Here is a 21,996-nt window from a genome sequence, read left to right on the forward strand (position 1 = left end):
AGAGAAATGAACAATGCTAGATCACGAAGATCGCTCAGCACACAGTGCTGCACACCGGAGAACACTGTCCCTGACTTGCAATCTAACTGGATTTATCCAGCATGCTGGATATTAATCGTCAGGCGATAGCATCATGTGGGGCTGCGCATCGATGTGGCCCCTACACACAGAGCAATGTAGGGGCATTTTCTAAGCGATCTAGTCTAATTAAGTCAGCTCGCCCTGAAATCGCCTCGTGTGTAGGCCCCATAAGATTTTCAAAATAAACTAGGGCAGTAATAAAAGATTTCTTTTTTCTATCATCGACACATATTGCATTGATAGAAAAATCACGGATTGGTCCATAGATGAGCTTTATGAGGTGGGCCACGTTCATGATCTATACCCATACACAGATTACAACTTTAACCTCTTCGCTGGTACTCCATAGAATTTTCCAGGTTATGCTCCAGTGCGCAGACTGGCAAACCCGGAAAATTCTCAGGAGTGCCGCTGCCTGTGATTCATCCTGCCCGGCAGCACTGCCCTTAGCTTCAGGCATTGCCCAGCTCCTGCTGCCTGGCCCTGCCTCCTTCCCCTAGCTGTGTGTGGCATGACCTTGCTAACGTCACACCGCACACAACCGGGGGCAGGGCCAGGCAGCAGCAGAGTGCTCAGCGGTGCTGCCAGGCCCCAGAAAATGCAGTGGGGGTTTTGTTTTAGGGCACACTCCCCCTCAAAAAAAAAACTTTCCCAGTGGGGAGCGATCCTTAAAAAAAAATACACCATGGAAGGGGTAAAAAATCATTGCAAAGTGAGACTGAAGTAAGGTTGTCTACAGCAGCTCATTAATTTATCAGGACTATTGTAGAGTACAAAGAAGGAAAACCCCAAAGAATAAATAATTTACTTAGTTGTTGGGAAAGCAGGCCATGACCATTAAACACAACATAATAAAAATATATAAATATGAAGATGGTGGTGTGCTGCAAAACTGCCATAAATGTAGGTGATATCTGTATTTTAGGCCTGATTTCATTCACTTAGTCACAATTAAGGGTAAAAAGCGGCTTCCACATAGATTAACCGGGAAAGCTGCAATAATTTGAACCATTAATAGCAATGCAAATGGAGATCTTAATTATGGGCTGAACTGCTTCAAAAATAACCAGTACATTTGTAAAACGACACTTCCAATCCCTACTGCATTCTTCTAGCAGTTACAAGTTCTCCTACGCCTGATTCTATCCACCTAGCCGACTCTCTTTCTCCTCCTAACTTTCTGAAATCAGTTTTTGTATTGTATTTGGTTCCAGTTAAAACCTCTGATCATTTGAAATCAACAGTCGATAGGTATACACCATATAGGTCAACATAGACAAAAGGTCAGCAAGAGCTTTCGGGCCTGAAGCATTCAAGCGAAGCAAGCTACTCCAGGGTACAGGCACACTAACTAGGGGTCCATGTGCTTACATGTTGACATTTACAACAACAAAAAAGTGAAAAACTAAAGTCAACCTTTTTAGGTGTTGCCCCTTTCTCTGTGAACCTTTTGATTGTGTCAACCTTTTCCCACAATCGACCCCTTGATCCATACCCATTCAAACATAACAGCTGCTATATATGCAAATTGCTTTATAATAAGCTGCAGTCTAGGGGCCAGATTCAATTAGCTGTTAGCTAATTTGCCAGGCAGGCTATTCAATTACAGCGCACAGACAGCACTTAATGCAGATTTATGTTATAAATGGAGTGAAATCCAACAGAAACCTCTGTTAATGTCCTGATCATTGGTTAGTTAGCCACAATTTTACCATTTGTGGAAAAGTGGCTGCAATTTGACAGCCTCAGGCATAAAAGCCCAGGGCTACCATGCTTGTCTTCACGCTGTCACTTATTGACACTTAAAATATTACAGTGACGAAAAAGTTAGGGAAGAGAATTAAATAAACATGAAGCTATAAAAAAAAAAAAAAAAAAAAAAACACACACACTAACAAGCAATAATTTAACTTATAAAATGTACATTAGCCATCCAGGATAAATTGAATAAGTTATATAACATAAGGACAGAAGGACACAATGGTGTAAAAGGAAGGAATTACATGCTGCACATTCACTGCAGATTGTGAATGAGATTATCCACTCAATGCAAGAAAAAAGGGTACTTATGTATTATCTGGGCTCCCATGTTAAATGCACCCCATTTTTTCATACCCCTACTATCCAACTACGCATGGAGTTGATTTTATATAGTGTGGCGAGCGCAGCGAGCCCCGCGAGGGGAGGCGGTCTCATAAGAAAAACGGGAGTCCAGATATTACATAAGTACCGAAAAAAGATATTCTCCCACTATCCATTTTGCCTCTGCAAACCAAACATTTGCCTATTAGGCACGTGCCTTAGGACAACACTTGCATGTTTCATTACTGTCAATCAAAATGTACCAGCAACTACAAAATTTAAATTATAATGTGCCGTACACATCTCTTGGGCCAGATGCACCAAGTTCCACAAAGTGATAAAGTGGAGAGTGAAAAATAACCAGCTCCTAACTGTCATTTTAAAACCCAGTCAGTAACATGACAGTTATGAGCTGATTGGCTGGTTACTTATCACTCCACTTTATCACATTTTGAAGCTTGGCGCAACTGGCACCTTAAATGGAATACGAATGACTAGGATATGGGCAGACTGAATATATACAAATAAATAAATAATATCATATATACACACATATATATATATATTATTTTTTTTAGACGCTTTGCGTCCGACACTCTGGATAATTAATAGATGCTCCGGGTGACCTTGCCATCCATAAATAGATACACCAATGGGACACTGTCAGTGCCCAGGCCGACACTCCGGAGACTTACAACAGGAATAAAGACACTACACCCCAGTCGGTGTGGTGTATATGTATAAATATAATAAAACATACATAGGTGTATTGGCTACATTGCACACCACTTTAGAAATCTTATGATGTCACAAGTTAGTAAACATGGTCAGCACTTACCATAATATGGGGAATTATCACAGCGGTAATCTGCTTGTTGTTGACAGTGGTATCTTTTACTAGCATAAATATTCTCTCAGCTTCAGAGAAACAAGAAATCAGCAACACAACTGCACCTGGAAAAGATTTAGATTGTATTTCGTTGGTTCTGAAAAATATTATACAGAATTTGACAGGCTCTTCCCTCATTTTACCTACAGGCACTGTGGCTCCTAGCAACAAAAAAACTTAAGTAAACACACTATTTATGAAGTCAATGATACTTATAGTCCTTTTCAATTCATTAGGTGTTTTATTTCAAAAATTCATACACCAGACCCCTTTATTATGTCTAATTACTTCGGTCAGAATATAATACTTCTGAAATATTCAATCTAAATGTTAAGTCCGCTTTTTAAGGATGGACTTCCTCTCCAGTTCTACACTCTGATACCAGTTATCATGTTTTGGGCTACAAAAATTAAAGCCTTATAAAAGGTGGATGTGCGAGTCTCGTCCCTCAAGACAAATTCATTGCAAATTACTACATTTGCAATTCAATTCCGAACTCGCATTCCTTTTTTAAGGTAAATTAGCCTGTTTTTGTCCACACCTCCTGAGAAGGTGAAAAGTAGGGTAAATCTTTTATTTTAAGTTAAAAATGTCAGGACTTTCTTCAGAAACTCTGATGACAAATAAGGCATTTGGAAGATTTCAATTAGTTTAATAGGGCCAATAATTTAATTTTTGTGGTTAAAAAATCAAGTAAAAATGGCTTAAATCTACCCCAGAATCAGTGTTGTATTCACCCTAAATTTAAATTAAAGCATTTATTAAATAAATGCTTTAATTTAAATTTAGGGTGAATACAACACTGATTCTGGGGTAGATTTAAGCCATTTTTACTTGATTTTTTAACCACAAAAAAAATGAAATATTTTTTTACATGAAAAAGTGGCCTCAAATTACCCCCAACCCAATACTTTAATTTTGTTTACTTTAATTCTTTTGAATTTTCATGACATTTCTTTCTAATCATAGGAAATTTATAAGATTTTTAAATTTTACTTAAAAAAAAAAAGTCAAATCAGCCATTTGACACCTTTAAAAAGGTACACTACTGTCCTCATGCCCACCAGTAGTATTGTATAGGATTCTGCTAAGTACATTTTTGGTGTCTAGGAAGGTCTCCCCATTTTTCATGCTATTATGCTGGTTCTTTCTCTGGACAGAAGTCGCAAGATTAGTAATTTCTAATTGAATTGTGCAGATCTTGGGCGAGTGCATGAAGGCAAAGGCCAGTATTCAATGCCTCTGATTCGCCATATTTTCTGGGGAATTAGGCAATTCCCCGGGTTTACAGGGAATTTTCTCACAGGAAAAACAATTCGCCCTATTCAATGGACACAATTCTCTGCAAATGAAGAGCCCAAATCTGGCGATTCTCTGTTCGTGATTCTCTGCGATTCGCCAGTGGTTTTCAATGGGGTTTTTAGTGGAATTCGCCGAGTGTGTATTCAATGCTGAAGTGGAGAACTGCTTTCTCCAGTGATTTTCCCCCGGATTCTCCATTTTACATTCCTCACTACTTTTTGGTGAACTGGAATGTGATCTTTGGAAATAGAGCATTTTTAATTTTTATTTTGCTGTAAAAAAAAATCAGATTTTTTTTTCTGTGAAGGGGCTTGCAGCACATGAATATATTTAAAATGATTATTATTTTTTTAAACAATATATTTTTTTTTTTTACACAGTGCAGCCAGCAGGGGGCCGGGAGCCGAGCCGCTCATTAGATATTCATATATTCACTGCACCCGATCATTACATATGCACGATCGGGTGCAGTGAATACCTGCTCCCCTGCTGGCTATCCCGGGGGGCAGCCTGTGCTGCCTGGCTCCCGGGGAGCCCACCTCCCCCCCACAAACGTTCTGGGGCAGGCAGGGAGACTTCCATCTCCCTGCCTGCCACCTCCCTCAGGCTCCCTGCAATGTCCGCCGCAGGAGCTCAAATTCGCCGGTCAGGGGCAGCGAGCCCCTGATTTGTTGAATACTGGAGCCAGCGAGGCTCCGGAACGCGACGGGCAGTGGCGAATGTGCAGCAAATCCTAAACAGGATTAGCTGCACGTCGTCAAAATTTTCATTGAATACTGCCCAAAGTGTGAAATTTATAGGGGAAGTGTGCACCTTTTGCAAATTCACACCTAACTAAATCCCCCCCCCCCCCTTAGATGACTGCTCTTTAAAATGTTCAACATGTTCCCTTATACATTTCATAATGTTAAAATGTATGCACGAGCATGTTTTTTTATTTATTAAGTGTTTCTTATATAGCATATACATATTCCGCAGAGCTTTACAGAGAATATTTGAACATTCACATTGGTCCTACCACATGTACACGCACAAACCTTCTAGGGTTAATTTGATGGATTATTTAAGGATTAAAAAATCTAAAATATATACATATTTTTGCATTTTTCTTTTCATTTCGTAAAATAAAAAAAAAAAAAAAAAAAAAAAAAAATATATATATATATTATTGTAATTCCTGTAGGTAATATGTAGACACAAGAAGCCATTCCACCATTGTAATATACATGATAAAAAATACGCTAAACTCACTACAATTAATATTGAAATATTTAACCTGACCAAACTAATTCCTTATACGCTCAGGCAATACCTTAATAAAAAACACTCATTGGATGCATACATGGCAACACACTGCCTCACAGGATAAACCTTACCTTGGGGAGCATATGCTGGAACCACAGTAACCAAATGTTCTGCAAAGAAAACCACATAAATTGTCCAAAAGTTAACATATTACATTTTATTTACACAGCACTATACAGTAATGCATTAATTACACATTTCTCTCTCTCTAGGGATGTATAGATAGAAAGATTTTGATGCAATTTTCACCTTAATATAGATCATTTGTGGAGGAAGGGTTATGTGTATTAAACATAAATCTATGACAAAAGGGAACTTAAGATCCATACACACTGGGCGACTATGCCCAGCGTGTATGGACAGCGATGCTGGCATTCATAGCTGGGGTAAAGCCGCTCAGTGCATACACACTGAGCGGCTTTCCCCCTGCCCAGCATAGTCAGCGGGGGGAGGACGACGTTGCATAAAGCCGTCCTGAAAGCCGCTCATATCTGCTGGTATAACCAGCAGATGAGCGGCTTTCCCGGCGATTTTGCGGGAGCGCGCAGCAGCGCTCACCAATCATCACCGGGGCATACACACTGGGCGGCTTTGAGCTGAAAGCCGCTGAAACATGCTGTTTTGAGTGACTTTCAGCTCAAAGTCGCCCAGTGTGTATGGGCCTAAGAAACCATGATTTTAGTAAGAGGGACAATTTCAATCAGAGAAGAATGACAGCACTCTACAGTGCTCACAATAGCCAAGAGCTATACTACAGTAGCTGTGCTCTCACAGCAAGCTTCAGGCAATGATCGCAGCTCATCCTTCACATGTGCCAGCCCCATTTCCCCTTAATGCTCCTCCTTCACCTGCTTCCCAAATGTCATCTGTAATATAGGCAAATCTGCCCCATGAGTGCCTCTGCCTCGTACCTAACCACGTGCAACTATCATCTCCCCTCTCTATGCTTAACTCTGCACTCCGACAGATCCCCCACTCCCATAGAGCGCCCCTGATCCCCCTTCTTCCCAAATGTACCTATCATCTCCCCTTCCCATAACCACTGCTTCCCAAAATGTGCTTCTGAAACCCCTCCACCTCCTCCTCAAGGCCGGCCAGCCGTCCGGATGTATTGCCAGCTTTAGAAAATATTACATTTAAATCAGATGACTTCATATTATGAGCAGAACTGTGAATGACAGCACTGTCTACAACATGATGTGAAAGAAACAATGTCCACTGAGGTATCCCAAATGATGTCTTAAATACTATTTCATTGAGAAAATCAGCTCACCCTTAATTCCTAGGGAATCTTTTAAGATATTGGTGTATTCTTCTCCAGAAAGCAAAAGCGGTAAGCCACTGAGCAGTATCTCTATTTTAATGTCAGGCTTTAGGTTTTCTTCCAAGTAAAACCTGGTCTGGTTCATCTGCCGTATAGAAGTCTGACCGACAAAACAAAAGTATATGTTATGTAAATAGTTTTGATCCTATTAGTAGCAATTAAATATTTCAGTGAAAGTCAGAATAAATAAAGTGTTTCATTTAGCGGTTCATAGGTCCGGTAGAATAGACAATGACATCAGAGTCTTTAGAAAGAGGTATCCAACATACACTAACCTTCCGTATATCTTTAAGTCTGTCAAGAATTAAATCTTCAACTGGTAGAACCATTCTCTGCACTATGGAAAGAAAGCGATGTTACTACAATGTTATGCTATTTAAAAAAATACAAATCACAAGGAGGACAAAACCACAGACAGAAATTACTATATATGTGTTTTTCAGTGAAGAGGACCGGATAATGACAGATCCAGCATTTCTATGTTCCCTGCATCATCATAGCCTTAAGGAGCCAATACTTGTGTTAATACTGTAATGTTGCTGGATCTTCCTCAGATTAAGTCTGATCTAGGTTTTCAGGCATCATTATGGTAAATTAAAGACTACACACACAGTAAATTGTGGTCCACGGTCCATGCAGATCAACAATAGGCAGGTCCTGATCAGATATTATACCAAAATGGTGGTCTTCCAGGGCCCATACATACTGTTTTTTTGTGGCCAATTAGGACTAGACTGGTCTTCTTACCCTTTATAACTGCAGGGTGCATGAGCATAGATTACAAGGAGAATTATGTACAAGTACCCTGGGATGTTGTGATGTCTGAAATACAACTTAAAAAAAAGTTTCTACTTTCTACACATAGGCAGAACGGATGGCGTAATGGTTAGCATTACGGCCTCACAGCACTGAGGTCAGTGTGCAGAGTTTGTATATTCTCCCCGTACTTGCGTGGGTTTACTCTGGGTACTCTGGTTTCTTCCCACAATCCAACGATATACTGGTAGGCTAATTGGCTCCAAACTAATTAACCCTAGAATGAATGAGTGTGCGTGTAAATGTGGTAGGGAATATAGATTGTAAGCTCCACTGGGGCAGGGACTGATGTGAATGTTCAAATATTCTCTGCAAAGTGCTGCAGAATATGTGTGCGCTATATAAGAAAACGTAATAAATAAGCAAAGAATACAGCTCAGTGGACAAAGCTTCAGTAGCTGGAAGTGGACGTTACCTAAATTACAATTACTTTAGACTGCTCATTTTATGCTAGATGTTAATAAGGTGATAACTAGGGGATACGGTCGACGGGTAGACCATAAGATGGTCGACAGGAATTAGGTCGATACCATTGGGTCGACATACTGGAAGGTCAGCAGGGGTCAAGGTTGACAGGTGTCTAGATTGACATGGGACAAGGTCAACAGGTGTATAGGTCGACACATGGGTTAGGTCAACAGTCAGAAGGTCGACATGAAGTTTATCACTGTTTTTTGAGCCAACATGTGCAGATAGGCGGTATTTCATGCCCTACCATCCACTAAGCCATGGTGGGATAATAAAAAAAGGGTGCCCGAAGCATGGCGAGCGCAGTGAGCCATGCAAGGTGCACTTAAAACCTAATGTCGACTTTGTCCCATGTTCACCTAGACACCTGTCAACCTAGACCCCTGTCGACCTTACAGTATGTTGACCCAATGGTGTCAACCTAATGACTGTCGACCAACATTTGGTCGACCCAATAATCCCATTCCAGGATTAGACCCACCACATACACAATACATGCAGCACATTGTATTGTCAAAATACAGCAGACCTAAGAATTAAATGCCACTCCCTCTTAGGGCATAAACTAAAAATTTGGCATGTATACTCCAAGGAATATAGAACATGCATCCCTCCTAACATCAAAGTTTTAAACAGATAAAGAGGTACAATATGAGAATACTTACCTTGCTTGCTACCCATAAGAACTTCCACCAGCCTGAAATCCTCCACATTTTCCTTCTACAAAACAGATATACATAAAGATTCTTAAAGTGGTAATTTTATTTACCTTAAATATGAAACAAGTGACTGATTAGACCCATTTCTTAAGGCCCCCATACACTAGCCGATTTTGGTCCGATTTCGGCCAGATCAGTCGGATCTAGCCGAAATCGGAACAAAATCGGCTAGTTTTGATGTCCCCTCAGATCCGATGCGCGGTCCCGTGCGCATCGGATCTGCATCGGGTGGTCGGACCTGCTGCACGTCCGACCACCCGACTTGGGACCTAGTGGGGCGGCGCGGCGGTGGAGGGAGCAGGGGGGGCTGGGGACGCTGCGGGGGACACAGGCGGCATAGAGCCGGGCAGGGGGAGCCGGGAGCTATCAGTACTGAATAAAAAAAAAAAGCCCATACAATGAATGGGCGGCCTGTGATTGGCTGAGCGCTCTCTCAGCCAGTCAGCAATTGGCTGGGAGAGCGCTCAGCCAATCACAGGCTGCTCATTCATTGTATAGGCTTTTTTTTCTAGCACTGACAGCTCCCGGCTCCCTCTGCCCGGCTCTATGCCGCCTGTGTCCCCCGCAGCGTCCCCAGCCCCCCCCTGCAGCCCTGCTCTGTAGCGCCCCCCCCCCCTGCTCCCCGGTTTTTTTTACATGTGATAAATCGAGACGATTTATCACATGTAAAAAATGGAACATCAAGTGCCAATCTAATCAAGCTCCCCCGGGGAGCAGCCGGGGAAGCTCAGGGTGAAGTCCTAAGGACTAGTGTATGGGGGCCTTTAGGCTCACCCTGGCAAAAAAAAAAAGCACTAGGTCAACAAGATCAACAAGTATCATCATGCCCGCCATACTCCTAACTGCTGCTGTTCTGTCCTTTTATCCAGAGAGCCCGGACTGAGCTTATCCAGCAGTGGCCATGCAAAACTGTTTGGACACTCTACCAAAAATTACAATTATACTTTAAAGGTTAAAAATAAAGCAAAACAAAGAAAAAAATTGTTACCAGGCGCCTGAGCTGTAGCAGAACCTCTTGAATGATGTTTTTCACTGTGGTCTCAAGAGTTACTGGAATGGAGATATAGGCCACACCCACTCTAGGAATACAAAGTGTGAAAAATAAAAAGGAACCTAAAATGAGTATAGTATATTTTATAGTTTGCATTAACAACATTATAAAAATTGGAACAAGCTTGTGCATTTGACAGCTGTAGAATCTCAGCCACTGTTCACATGGAAGTTTCTTGTTTAATATTAACATTTTGTTTTGCATGAGAAACAAGTTATATACAGAGTGATCCAACACACTTATTTTTGTATTTGTACAATATAGTAATGCATGAAGCATTCCTCTAATGGACAGAACAATACTCGACACAGCACTCACAGTCTTGGAACAATTACGCAGAGATATCACAATGTGCACAGTTAGGAATGTTGCAGAATTGTAAAACCACAAAAATATCATCATCCACAGGCACCACATCCTCTTTGAAATGGTCAATTTATGTGATGACAAATGTCAAGAAGCTTCCTGTTTTTAAATGACAACAACCAGATAACACATGCTGCTGGTGCTCACACACAAAGGTAGCATGGGCCAGATGTACCAAGCTTGAAAAGTGATCAAATGGAGAATGATAAACAGCTAATCAAGCTTCTAACTGTCATGCTAGACTGTTTAAAAAAATGACAGGTAGGAGCTGATTGGCTGGTTGTTTATCACACTCCACTATCACTTTTTTCAGCTTAGTACATTACACCCAATGTAAAGAGAAGTAGATTATGCAGTGAAAAAAAATAACTTGGGCAGTACGGATGGTGTAATGGTTAGCATTATTGCCTCTCAGGTGTGGATTACAGTCAACACCAAAAGGTCTACATTTGCAAAAGATCGACAAAAAAAATTGACACTGAAAGTGTGAAGGCGTAACTAGTGTAGCACATACGCTTGCTGTACTCGGAACACTTCAGAATTCTCAATTAGAGCTCATGTGGATGTTAAAAGTATGAAAAAGTCCAAATAAAAAAGAAAAACCATGAAAAACTCACATCAACATTTATATGTATCATCCATTGCCATGTTAACAGTTTGGCAATATCAACCGATCATCCAGACACCCTGCCTTACAGCACTGAGGTCATGGGTTTAATTCCTACCACAGCCCTAACTGTGTGGAGTTTGTATATTCTCCCCATATTTGGTTTCATCCAAGTACTCTGGTTTACTCCTAAAACCCCAAAATATATCTTCTGTCAAATCTGGGGTTTCTACGTAAATCTCTGGACATACGGTGCAACTCTGTCTATCGCTTTTGATTATCTAGTCAAAATTGAATAGAGTTATGGGCCCCATACATCAGCAATCACAATTTATGGATTTCCAGATCCAGAAATTTTTTTGGCCAGATAAATGGATTCTACAATCTATTTGACTTGCCCACACATTACAGATTTATTTCAGTGATCGGCAGATTTTTCCATCTAAAGATTGCATCTTCATATCTGGAAATTGCCCAATCAATTGTCATTTCAGCTGTTCATAATGTAAATAGATGAAGACAACGAATTGGGAATGCCCACACATATAAAAAAGATCCGCAGATAATACCAGATTATTAAGCATGTTTAAAAATCTGATTAAGCAATCGATTGGCGATCGCTATTCATTTTTGATTGGGATTGCCAAAAGGGGGAGCCCACACATCTAAAATTAATTGTGGCAATCACCTCCAGATCTCAGGATTGTCACAATTAATTGCTGAAGTATGGGGCCCAGAGGCGTAGCGAGCCCAGAGCTGGCGGAGCACACGCTCCGGGCGCATGAACATAGCATGGCGCCGGAGCTGTGCCGTCACCGCCAGCTCGCCCGCTCCCCTGCCCGCTGTGTGTGCGGGAGAGACGTCCGTTGCCGTGCTGCTATGTAAAATTCATTCATAGCTCCCGCTGGTCCGCTAGCCAACAGGCTCGCAGTCCAGCAGCTACCAGTTGATTGGCTGCTGGACCGCAAGCGCCCATTGGCTAGCGGTCCAGCGGGAGATATGAATGAATTTTACATAGTAGCAGCACGTCTCTCCCCCGGGGGAGCGGGGGCACAGCCACAGGACGCAGCACAGCGGGGGAGGTGGATCATGCAGCACAGGCAGGGGGAGGTGGATCACGCAGCACAGCACGCAGCACAGCAGCAAAGGCTAGGTGTGAGTAAGGTCAGGTGTACTCCCACCCTGCTGCACCCTAGTGCAAATCCGAGCGCAGCGAGCCCCGCGGATACCTGTGAAGCCCACGAGGGGACGCCGATACCTGTGAAGGTATCGGCGTGCGCTCGCCACACTTTCTATTCTCAACTCCACGCCGACGTGGATATTGGGGGTATGAAAAGGTCGGAGGATGCGTAACGCTGCGCTCGCCACACTTCGGGTTCACGTTTATAGTGGGGGGGTGGCGTGGGGGTGCATTTCACATTGTAAGCACCCATTAGGGTGCTTGCTTATACAATGTTTAATCGCATCGCATTGTATGGCATTGTAGGCCATGTACAATGTCATACAATTTTAAAATTGTATGACATTGTACAGTATGGCGCGATATCGCGTCGCATCGCATACCATTGCATGCCTTATGGTATGCGATGCGATGGGCGCCGCCAAAATACACAAGTACCGGAATTACAAAGTTCACTAATTGGCAATGGGCATTACGGCGTGTGCTATAATGTTGGTCCGTGCCCACTTTTCACTGCGCAGGAGCCTCACCTACTACGAATTGGGGGGGGGCGCGAAACATGCCCTTGCTCCGGAGCCGTCGCACCTAGCTACACCACTGATGGGGCCCATAACTGTATTCAGCCACATTCGATGCGGATGCATGCTCCTGTTTAGTTAATATCGAATAGAAATAAAGACTCTGCAGGCAAACTGTCTTCACTATCTCACTTGTATGCCTAGGGCCAAATAGCAAGATAGTTTAAATCTAAAGTACACCTAAAGTGCAGTTAGCGAAAATCAGATAGTCAAAATTGGCCATTAGCCTGAATCTCATTATGTGTACACACCATTAGACATACAGCAGTATCATGTATATATATGTCCGTTTGTGTGTCTCCAAAACACCGCCCTCTGTTGTCAGCGAGTGAAACTACACAGAGGTAATCAATGTAGCAGACTAGCTTTCGAAGCATGTGCTTCGAGCGGGCTTACTAGTAAAAGATAAATGTGGAAAAAACCATCAGTATGGTATAAATTGAATTCTTTCAAGGATGATATTCTAAACAAATGGTGGCAGACCGCTCTGGTCTGTGAATAACCTTTGATTAATGTTGTGTGACAATTGGCTTACTCTGATTACTCATCTTTAAGAAAAAAACCTTTAAAATCATCCCATGTTAATCAAATCTGTACTAATGTATAGTAAAAAGTGTCCAGAAGAAAGTACCCCATCTGCCTGTTGCCCAACAGGATGCAGGGAGATTACTCAAGCTACATCTCTTGGCGCTGTAGGCCAACAATATCAAAATAAATGATGTAAAATGATCCATGGATTAGCTATGGATAGCTGTGCAGTACATTTACCTATTACAAAACTCTTATGTTCTCAGAGCATAAAAGCAGTTGAAAGTGCAGATAAAGTTGAGCCATATACAGGGTATAGTGAATGCCTGCCTGCACTTTACATAACATAACTTACTTCATCCAGCCGAGATATACTTTAATGACTTCACGCTCCTTTGGTTTGGCCTGGATTATCCAAGCTTCGGTTGTCGCCTCTTTGAACACTGAACTGACTTTGCCATCATCTGTCGCCCCATTTCTGTTAATGATGTCATCAGAGACCAATGTCTGTTGAGTCAGTGTCTGAAATTCATAGTCCTGCGGCTCATCAGGAATGTAGAACGCCCGCAAGGCAGCCTCCTGTGACCAGGAACAGAAATATAGGTGATCACTTCCAGACAATGTAGCATTGAACTGTTTAATTGCTCCAATCAGACTTCTTTCACAGGAGATTTATACCCCGATGTAAAACTTCTAGTACAAATTACTAAACCGTTTGTCTTACCACCACTTCTTCACTCTTTGTAATTCTTGGAACAGATATAGTTCGGGGCTGATTACGTTTTACTGCATCATGACCATCGTAAATCTTTAAACTTTGCTTGCCTATAAGGAAAGGCAATAAAAATAACAATTACTATAATAGTTCCCCAAATGAATGGAAGTTCACAAAAATGTACCAATTCTATGCAATATTTTATTGGAGGAGTACATATGTGATTGACAAATGTAGAAATATATTTATCAGACAATTTGAGGGGGGAGCTTTTTGATTTACAAATTTGGTACTTTTTTCCTAGCACGGCGCCTGTCTCATTGATTGTATGCCTTACTTAAGGCATACAATCAATACAATTGAAACGATTTTTTAATTGTATGGATCTCATCTTATGCATCTCATGGATCTTATGCTTCCATAAGATGCTTTAAGAAAAAATTTGTGAGCCCCCAATAACCATTGTTAACGCCACCAGCACTATCAACGCCAACCCGAAGCGTGGCAAGCTCAGCGAGCCCGCGAGGGGCGGCGGTACGCGTCCTCCGACCTTTTCATACCCCCACTATCCACGTCGGCGTGGGGCTGATTTTATATAGTGTGGCGAGCGCAGCGAGCCACCAAGCCCGAAGAGTGACGATCGCATCACGGCCCGCAAGAGGGAGCGGACTACTTCACATGTATTCCGCGTGCGCTTGCCAAGCTTCGGGCTCGGTGGCTCGCCACACTATATTAAATCAACTCCACGCCAACGTGGATAGTGGGGGTATGAAAAGGTCGGAGGACGCGTACCGCCACCCCTCTCCACTCAGAGGTGCGCTACCAAGATTGTTTGCGGTAGGGGGGGGGCGTTCCGCTAGCCACCAATTATTATACACCTTTTTTGGGAGGGGGGGCCCATTAGCCACCAATGATTAAGCTTGATTTTTTTTTGGGGGGGGGGGGGGGGGGGGGGGGAGACGGACGACAACACTAGGGGGAGGGTAAAGAACACTATGCCACCAACGTTTATTTGGACGGGACACACACACTATGCCACCAACATTTATTTGGATGGGGAGGGGACCCACACACTATGCCACCAATTTTTATTTGTTTGGAGTGAGCGGGGGGGGGGGGGCGCACTATGCCACCAACGTTTATTTCTAAGGAAGCGAATAATGTTTTGTTGTTTCATGTCAGCAAATGCCCCTAGGTTAAATATGAAAAGAGTCAATATGGGTGGATGAATTGCTCTGATGCAGGTTCAGGAAAATACATTATGACAGTGGTTCCCAAACTGTGCGCCTAGGCTCCCTGGGGTGCCTCGGGACACTTGCAGGGGTGCCTCGGGTTGGTCGTCCAGGACCAATTCAAATTATTTATGATCAATTATTTCTGGACATAACCAGTGCTGGTGGCTGCCAATCATAAAATGTGTACAATCAGAACCAAATCCTGCCCTTTACCACATAACTGACCCTAAGCAGCACATATAAACACAATCTACTTAATTTAATATATATTTTTTGGGGCCTAGGGGTGCCTTGGAAAAATTCTGATACTCTAGGGTGCCGTGATTACAAAAAGATTGGGAACCCCTGCATTATGGCATTCGATTAAATAGAGGTTAAATGGAAACATACATTATGTGGTAGATAGGAAATTACTGTCTATACCATTTAACATTATTTTTGATGAAGTGCAGTTTTTTGCATCACTTTCTGTGACAGATTTAAAATCCCCCCTGCTGAATCTCCCGTTATGAATCTCTAACACAAATCTCTCTGTATGTGGCTCATTATCTGAGAGAGTGAAATCTCCCATGCTGAATCTCCAGTTATGAATCTCTGGCACAAATCTGCGTATGTTGGGCCCTTAAAGAACACTCTCCAGGAGGTAGGGATTCACTACAAGGTGCCACACATTCATAAGCCTCAAGAATCGAAAGGGCAAATTAGACTTTGCAAAACAAAAAGTTTTAAACAGCCAGCCCATTTCTGGAACAGCCTTCTGTGAGTGACAGGTGAAATCAATATCAACTTATTGGATAATAGTAGCATCAGGTCTTTGGTGTTTATTGATGATGTGGCAGAAGCAGATGATTTGTAAAGCGTATAAAGATATACTGTCTGCTTTAATTCAAACTGCAGAGTTAATTAACCAGCTCTTCACTGTACAGGTGGACACTGACCCAATACATACAGTGAAAGCAACCAAAAAGTTGTTTTTTTAAAGGTAAAGCATTTCTGCAACAGCTGATCTAATCACCTCATTTCAACATGACAGAGCATACATTTCACTTGCTGAAGATAATGCTAAAAGACAGAAAGACCCAGGGACAACCAACAATGGAAGCCATCTGCAATAAAGGCCTGGCAAAGTGAAACAGAGAAAGGGACGCAGCGTATGACAATATCCATGGATTCTGACTTCAGGCAGTCATTGCCTGCAAAGAACGCTCTACAAAAATATTACTTATGAATATGTTCATTTGTCCAATTGCATTTGAGCCCCTTAATATTGAAGTTTGCAGTTCCTTAACATTTCATACAATATTTTTGTTCTATCACTTAAATTAAAAGCTGAAAGTCATTACATCTCCATTGTTTCATTTCAAAATTATAAAAGTTGTGTCCAAATATACATGGAATGAACTGAACAAAGAAAAAAAAAAAGACGACATACAATTATTCTACTCTACAATGAGTTTATGAATACATTAGTAAGGGAGCCATGGATTGCCAGCAGATTGGGCCTTAATGTAAGCCTACAGTAGTAGTAGTATTAGGATTTTTATATCAAAAGTTTACCAAAACCACATACTTAATGGAACCCATTCGGTCATCATATTGCACTGTGATAAAATATGCTCTTCCATGCACAGTATAAGCAATCTGATGTCAAATTTCACATACATGGCTGCATCCCTACATCTATCCACTACAATTCACATTACACATAGCTCGTGACTCAGTAGCGCAGAGTATTTTTTGGTGTGGTTCGTTCCATTAATGGCAAGGTACAAGAGAGAATGAATACAAGGGTTGCATGGCAATGAGGGAGAATCAACACAGGGGTTGTGTGATTTGTGTTGTATAGAATTCACTAGGCTTTCTACATTATATATCGATCAATAGAATAAACTAACTGTATGATGTTAACAAGGATGTACTCTTTATTGGCCATTTAAGGAAGATCTACGTATTATATATTTAACTAGGATGCTTTTTGTATTCTATACCTGTCACTGGAATACACATTGCATTGTATGATGGTCACTAGGATGTCCTCTGTATCATCATCAGGTACTAGAACGCTTTCTGAATTCTATATAGTTTTTGCTGTATAATGGTCATTTGCATGTTTTCTGCATTGAATGTAAATGCACAGAATGTTCTTTGTATTAGTTTGGTTCATAATGGTATGAAGATGTTCACTGTATTGTTTTGCATTTGCATGCACAGGTTCACACACATACAGCGAGACCAGACAATTTCCTTTAGTTTAAATGCTTACAATAATAAATTTCCTAGTAGTTTCAAAAAAAAGTAAATCCCTAATAGAGGCTTTACTGGAATTTTTGAACAACATATCTCATTTAAAGCTTCGAAGCTATTAGATTCTGCAAATAACTGTAGTCAAGGATAACACAAGTATCTAATTAATATGGAGTCTAGTGTCGAAGTTCTGACATGTTACTGGATCTGCACAAGGACGTCTTAAGCACTTAATAATTAGTACATAGATCGAAAACTAACAAGAGTTTGTAAGGGCCCATTACAAATGCAGAAATATTAACCTTGTTTAAACAATATAAAGGCTGAGTTTCTACAATAGACACAGTTACATATCAAGGAAGACTACAATGCAAAATTATCCTTAACCCTGGAATTTCAAAGTGTAGACTTCACTGTCTGTCACTATGATAAAACTAAGAACCAGCCAGTGAAGCAACACATAAAGCACTTGCCAGAATGCAGGAGTAGAAGTGCTCATGATCTATGAGAATCCCTGATCATGACAAGTAAGTTACAAGTTTAGATATTTGCAGATGAAGCGGTGTGTTTACCAATCTGTGTTCGGTCAAAACCTTCAATTCAGCGAAACAGCCAGGAGTTCCGCTTGCCTGGGTAATGCAGAGGTATGTGGCCCAATCACAGAGGTGGCCACACACCCTTGACATATGTAAACTATTGTTCACAACCTACACAGAGGGTCACATCAGTGCCGCAAACAGAGATCAATACTGTGCTCAGATGCAGTAGTCTCCCTGGACCTTCTATTGCGGAAGAGAGGCTACTGCTTATTGACAGGTAATAACATAGGAGAATGGATGAGTGATAGAGTTCTTGGTGATTCACCCTGCCAGATGAGATAATGCCTATGATGAGATGTAATGAAAGGGAAAGAAAAACTGATAGAATCCATTAGTTTAAAAAAGGAATTGCCTATGAAAGAAGAAATTGCTTTATAAATGTTATACAATGTAGAGTTCCCTATAAGGGATGCGGTCATTTGGTCTACTGCATTATGGTCGACAGTCATTAGGTCGAATCAATTAGGTCGACATGCTAAAAGGTCGACATGACTCTGGGTCGACATGGGAAAAGGTCGACATGATTCTAGTTCGAAAGGTCATTAGTTCGACAGGTCATTAGTTCGACAAGGTCATTAGTTCGACAAGGTCATTAGTTCGACAAGGTCATTAGTTTGACATTGTCTATGTCGACATTCACAAGGTCGACATTGAGTTTTTCACTGTTTTTTGAGCCAACATGTGCCGACAGGCGGTATTTCATGCCCTACCATCCACTAGGGCGTGGTGGGAGAATAAAATAGTTTGCCGAGCGTAGCGAGGCACCGTGCCCGACGCATAGCGAGCGCAGCGAGCGATGCGAGGGGATGCAGTGCACTTTAAACTGTGTCCATGTCGACTGTGTTGACATTCAGGTAAAAAAACAGTGAAAAACCCCATGTTGACCTTGTGAATGTCGACATAGACAATGTCGAACTAATGACCTTGTCGAACTAATGACCTTTCGACCTAGAATCATGTCGACCTTTTCCCATGTCGACCTAGAGTCATGTTGACCTTTTAGCATGTCGACCTAATGGATTCGACCTAATGACTTTCTACCATAATGCAATAGACCAAATGATCCCAACCCCCCTATAACTGAGGAAGCTCTACAATGAAGATGGGGGAAGTCCCTGTAACTAAATAACCTTCAGCACTGAAGTAGGAGGGGTACATGGGAGAAGCTATAGCGGTACAGAGGCTATCATTGCTATGGGGCCCAGGAGACAGGTCAACTTATCTACGGAGTTCCCCAAATTGTGACTGGCCTGTTGTCCGGCCTGAATAGGTAAACTCGTCTAAGCTCATAGACTTGACTATTCCCCCTAAAGCTGCACACTGATATGATCCATGTTGCTGAATAAGTACAGTGGTGAGATAATGACAGGTGCCCTTTATCCCCAAGCGTGGCAAAGGAGGTGTGAAGCTTATGGCAAAGAAAGCTCTATGATGAGAAAACCTAAATTATGTTCGAAAGAATTCAGTAGGCGTTTGAGTGTAGTCCATGTTCACGATTAAACCTACTGAGTACATTCTACATTAAATTTAAAAAAAGGGGAAGTTGTGTAGAAACTTTGTGTTCACTTGTCTCATGTAGGAGGTGGGCCGTAAGAGAGACAGTCCATAAGAGAAATCCGGGTGAAGAATTTACACTTGAGAACGAAGGAGTAGCAGCCAAGAAGAAAAAGTGTCAGACCTGATCAGTATGATGTATGCATGAATTGTCATTTGCAAGCTGCGAGGTGCAGGGTATTTAATTCCAGCAAAGTGAGATATGTTTACTTGAGTGGGATTACAAGTACCAGCCAGAAGATGTGTGCTGACAAGTGATTGTGTGAAATCTAATTCCAAAGATAAAGTGTTCACAACCGATCCTTTAACAAGTGCTGCTTTAAGAAAGTACAGATGGTGACATAAGAGAATGTAACAAATGGTAATTCAAGCAGGCACTTTATACAACCAAAAGATTGAACAGCTGGGAGGAGCATAGTGTCAAGTGTCATGCGTGTGATCTGAAGTACAGTTGTAATGTATAAACCATGTGCCAGAGGAAGTATAGTTTATGTAGATTGTTGCAGGCAAAGAGGATGTACTGTGTGAATACTATTATTTTCTGACATCTGTATGAATACTAAATACTAAAATAACTACACCATAAAACCCCTTGTTCATTTCTACTGTAGCTTAACATGGAGTGGTGTGTGGCAAGTTCCCACACAGATACAGCAGTTACAGGCTGAGGGCCATCTTCACTAGCCCAAAAGCCATCTTGTTCACCACCCTTTATATTTTTTGCCTTTTATTTGCCCTGGTCTTAAACGAAAGGCAAAAATGTTTGTATTTCCCCATACTTGCTTGGTCTTCGGCTGAGATGATATAACTACTTTAGAATATGAGGGGTTACAGTAACTAAAATGCCCAAACCAACTCAGATGTAGCCAGGTATGTCTTATACACTAAGCCAAGTTCATTTTATTTTGGTTCGACTCCCCTACTTAAATATTGAACTGTGCTGCAGTCCCGCCTCTGGAGTGCCACTGGTGGTGTGTATATTTTAACATTGCACTGTCCAACACCCCATATTAGAAATAAAGTGGTATTGTATAAGTTTCCACAGCAATAGTGTATGCTGCTCAGCAAACTATTTAATATTCCCAAGATTATGCAAAGAAATTCTTTTTTTTATGCTACTAAAAAGTTTTATTCACTTTAGTACCCTGGGGATACTAGTTAACTATTCAGAAGTCACTCTATGGGTGCAATCACTTATATTTTGGGAGCCCAAACGTAATGGGCACCCATCGGAGCATCATTTGTTGCTCCCGTTGAGTGGCAGCCATGGGGAAGACATGGGGAAGACATATTAAATTCACCTCATGAGGTCTCAATTCAGTGAGCTTAAGATTTCAGCTATTAAAAGTACTAGTGCATATGCAATCTCGTTGACTAACTATGCAGCGGTTTCCCCCCACTTTATATCACTAAGGTATTCACTGCACTGTGGGCCTGATTCAGACATGTACGTAAATCCTTTTCTGCTAATGTGCAAAACGGATCCGGTGCCCTTGTACGCAGTGCCCCAAGCCACAGGCGTTTGGAGGCATTTGCAGAAAATGGGAGGCATCTTTTGACACAGAGCTCATATCCCCAGCAGTGCAAACAGCCAGGCATCCTGTGCATCCTGAGTGTTACGCAGATGGATCCACTGGTGCACCTTCAGACATAGCAGAAGCGCACTAGAGGCGTCTATTTACACCTTGAGTGGTGGTCTCTATTTGTGAGAAGTCCATGTGAGTGCCGCTGTCCTGGGGCCCTGTAGTAATATATAATATTCGGTGCAGATGGCGGCACTCACGGCGTAAGAAATAAACACAAGCTACTGTGGGTAGAAGCTTCTACCCGCAGTAGCTTGTGTTTATTTCTTACGCCGTGAGTGCCGCCATCTACACTGCATTAATGTACCCGCATATCTGGGAGGGCACCGGGCAATACTACTGAGTGGAAGGGAGAGTGCCGACATACATACATACATATACACAGAGATTATATATACATAATATATATATATATATATATATATATACACACACACACATAATATATATATATATACACATATATACATACATACATACACACACACACATATACACACACACATATATATATATATACATATATACACACACACACATACATACACATATATATATATATATATATATATATATATATATATATATATATATATATATATATATATACACACACATACACACACACACACACACACACACACACACAGTTACTGTACAAACTGCATTCATTTCTGAATATGACTCTTGCCAGGTAGAGGGAAATTTGACCACAAGGGTGAAAATAAAACTACATAAAATAAGTACAGTATTACTGTTTTCATTTTACT

General features: G+C 41.5%; 1 protein-coding gene across 1 annotated transcript in view; it reads right to left on the reverse strand.

Annotated features, from left to right (window-relative positions):
• DGKQ (diacylglycerol kinase theta) overlaps positions 1-21,996 on the reverse strand; it is a 149,625-nt gene that overhangs the window by 21,744 nt on the left and 105,885 nt on the right. The window contains exons 8-15 of the mRNA XM_083180019.1: positions 14,021-14,121; positions 13,652-13,875; positions 9,975-10,065; positions 8,933-8,987; positions 7,259-7,320; positions 6,933-7,083; positions 5,731-5,769; positions 3,002-3,117 (exon numbers count right to left, since the gene is read on the reverse strand). Coding sequence (XP_083036145.1) covers positions 3,002-3,117; positions 5,731-5,769; positions 6,933-7,083; positions 7,259-7,320; positions 8,933-8,987; positions 9,975-10,065; positions 13,652-13,875; positions 14,021-14,121 — 839 coding nt within the window. The remainder of the gene's footprint in view (positions 1-3,001; positions 3,118-5,730; positions 5,770-6,932; positions 7,084-7,258; positions 7,321-8,932; positions 8,988-9,974; positions 10,066-13,651; positions 13,876-14,020; positions 14,122-21,996) is intronic.

Source organism: Crinia signifera, chromosome 1, assembly GCF_055691185.1.
Source record: "Crinia signifera chromosome 1, ASM5569118v1, whole genome shotgun sequence".
NCBI lineage: Eukaryota > Metazoa > Chordata > Amphibia > Anura > Myobatrachidae > Crinia > Crinia signifera.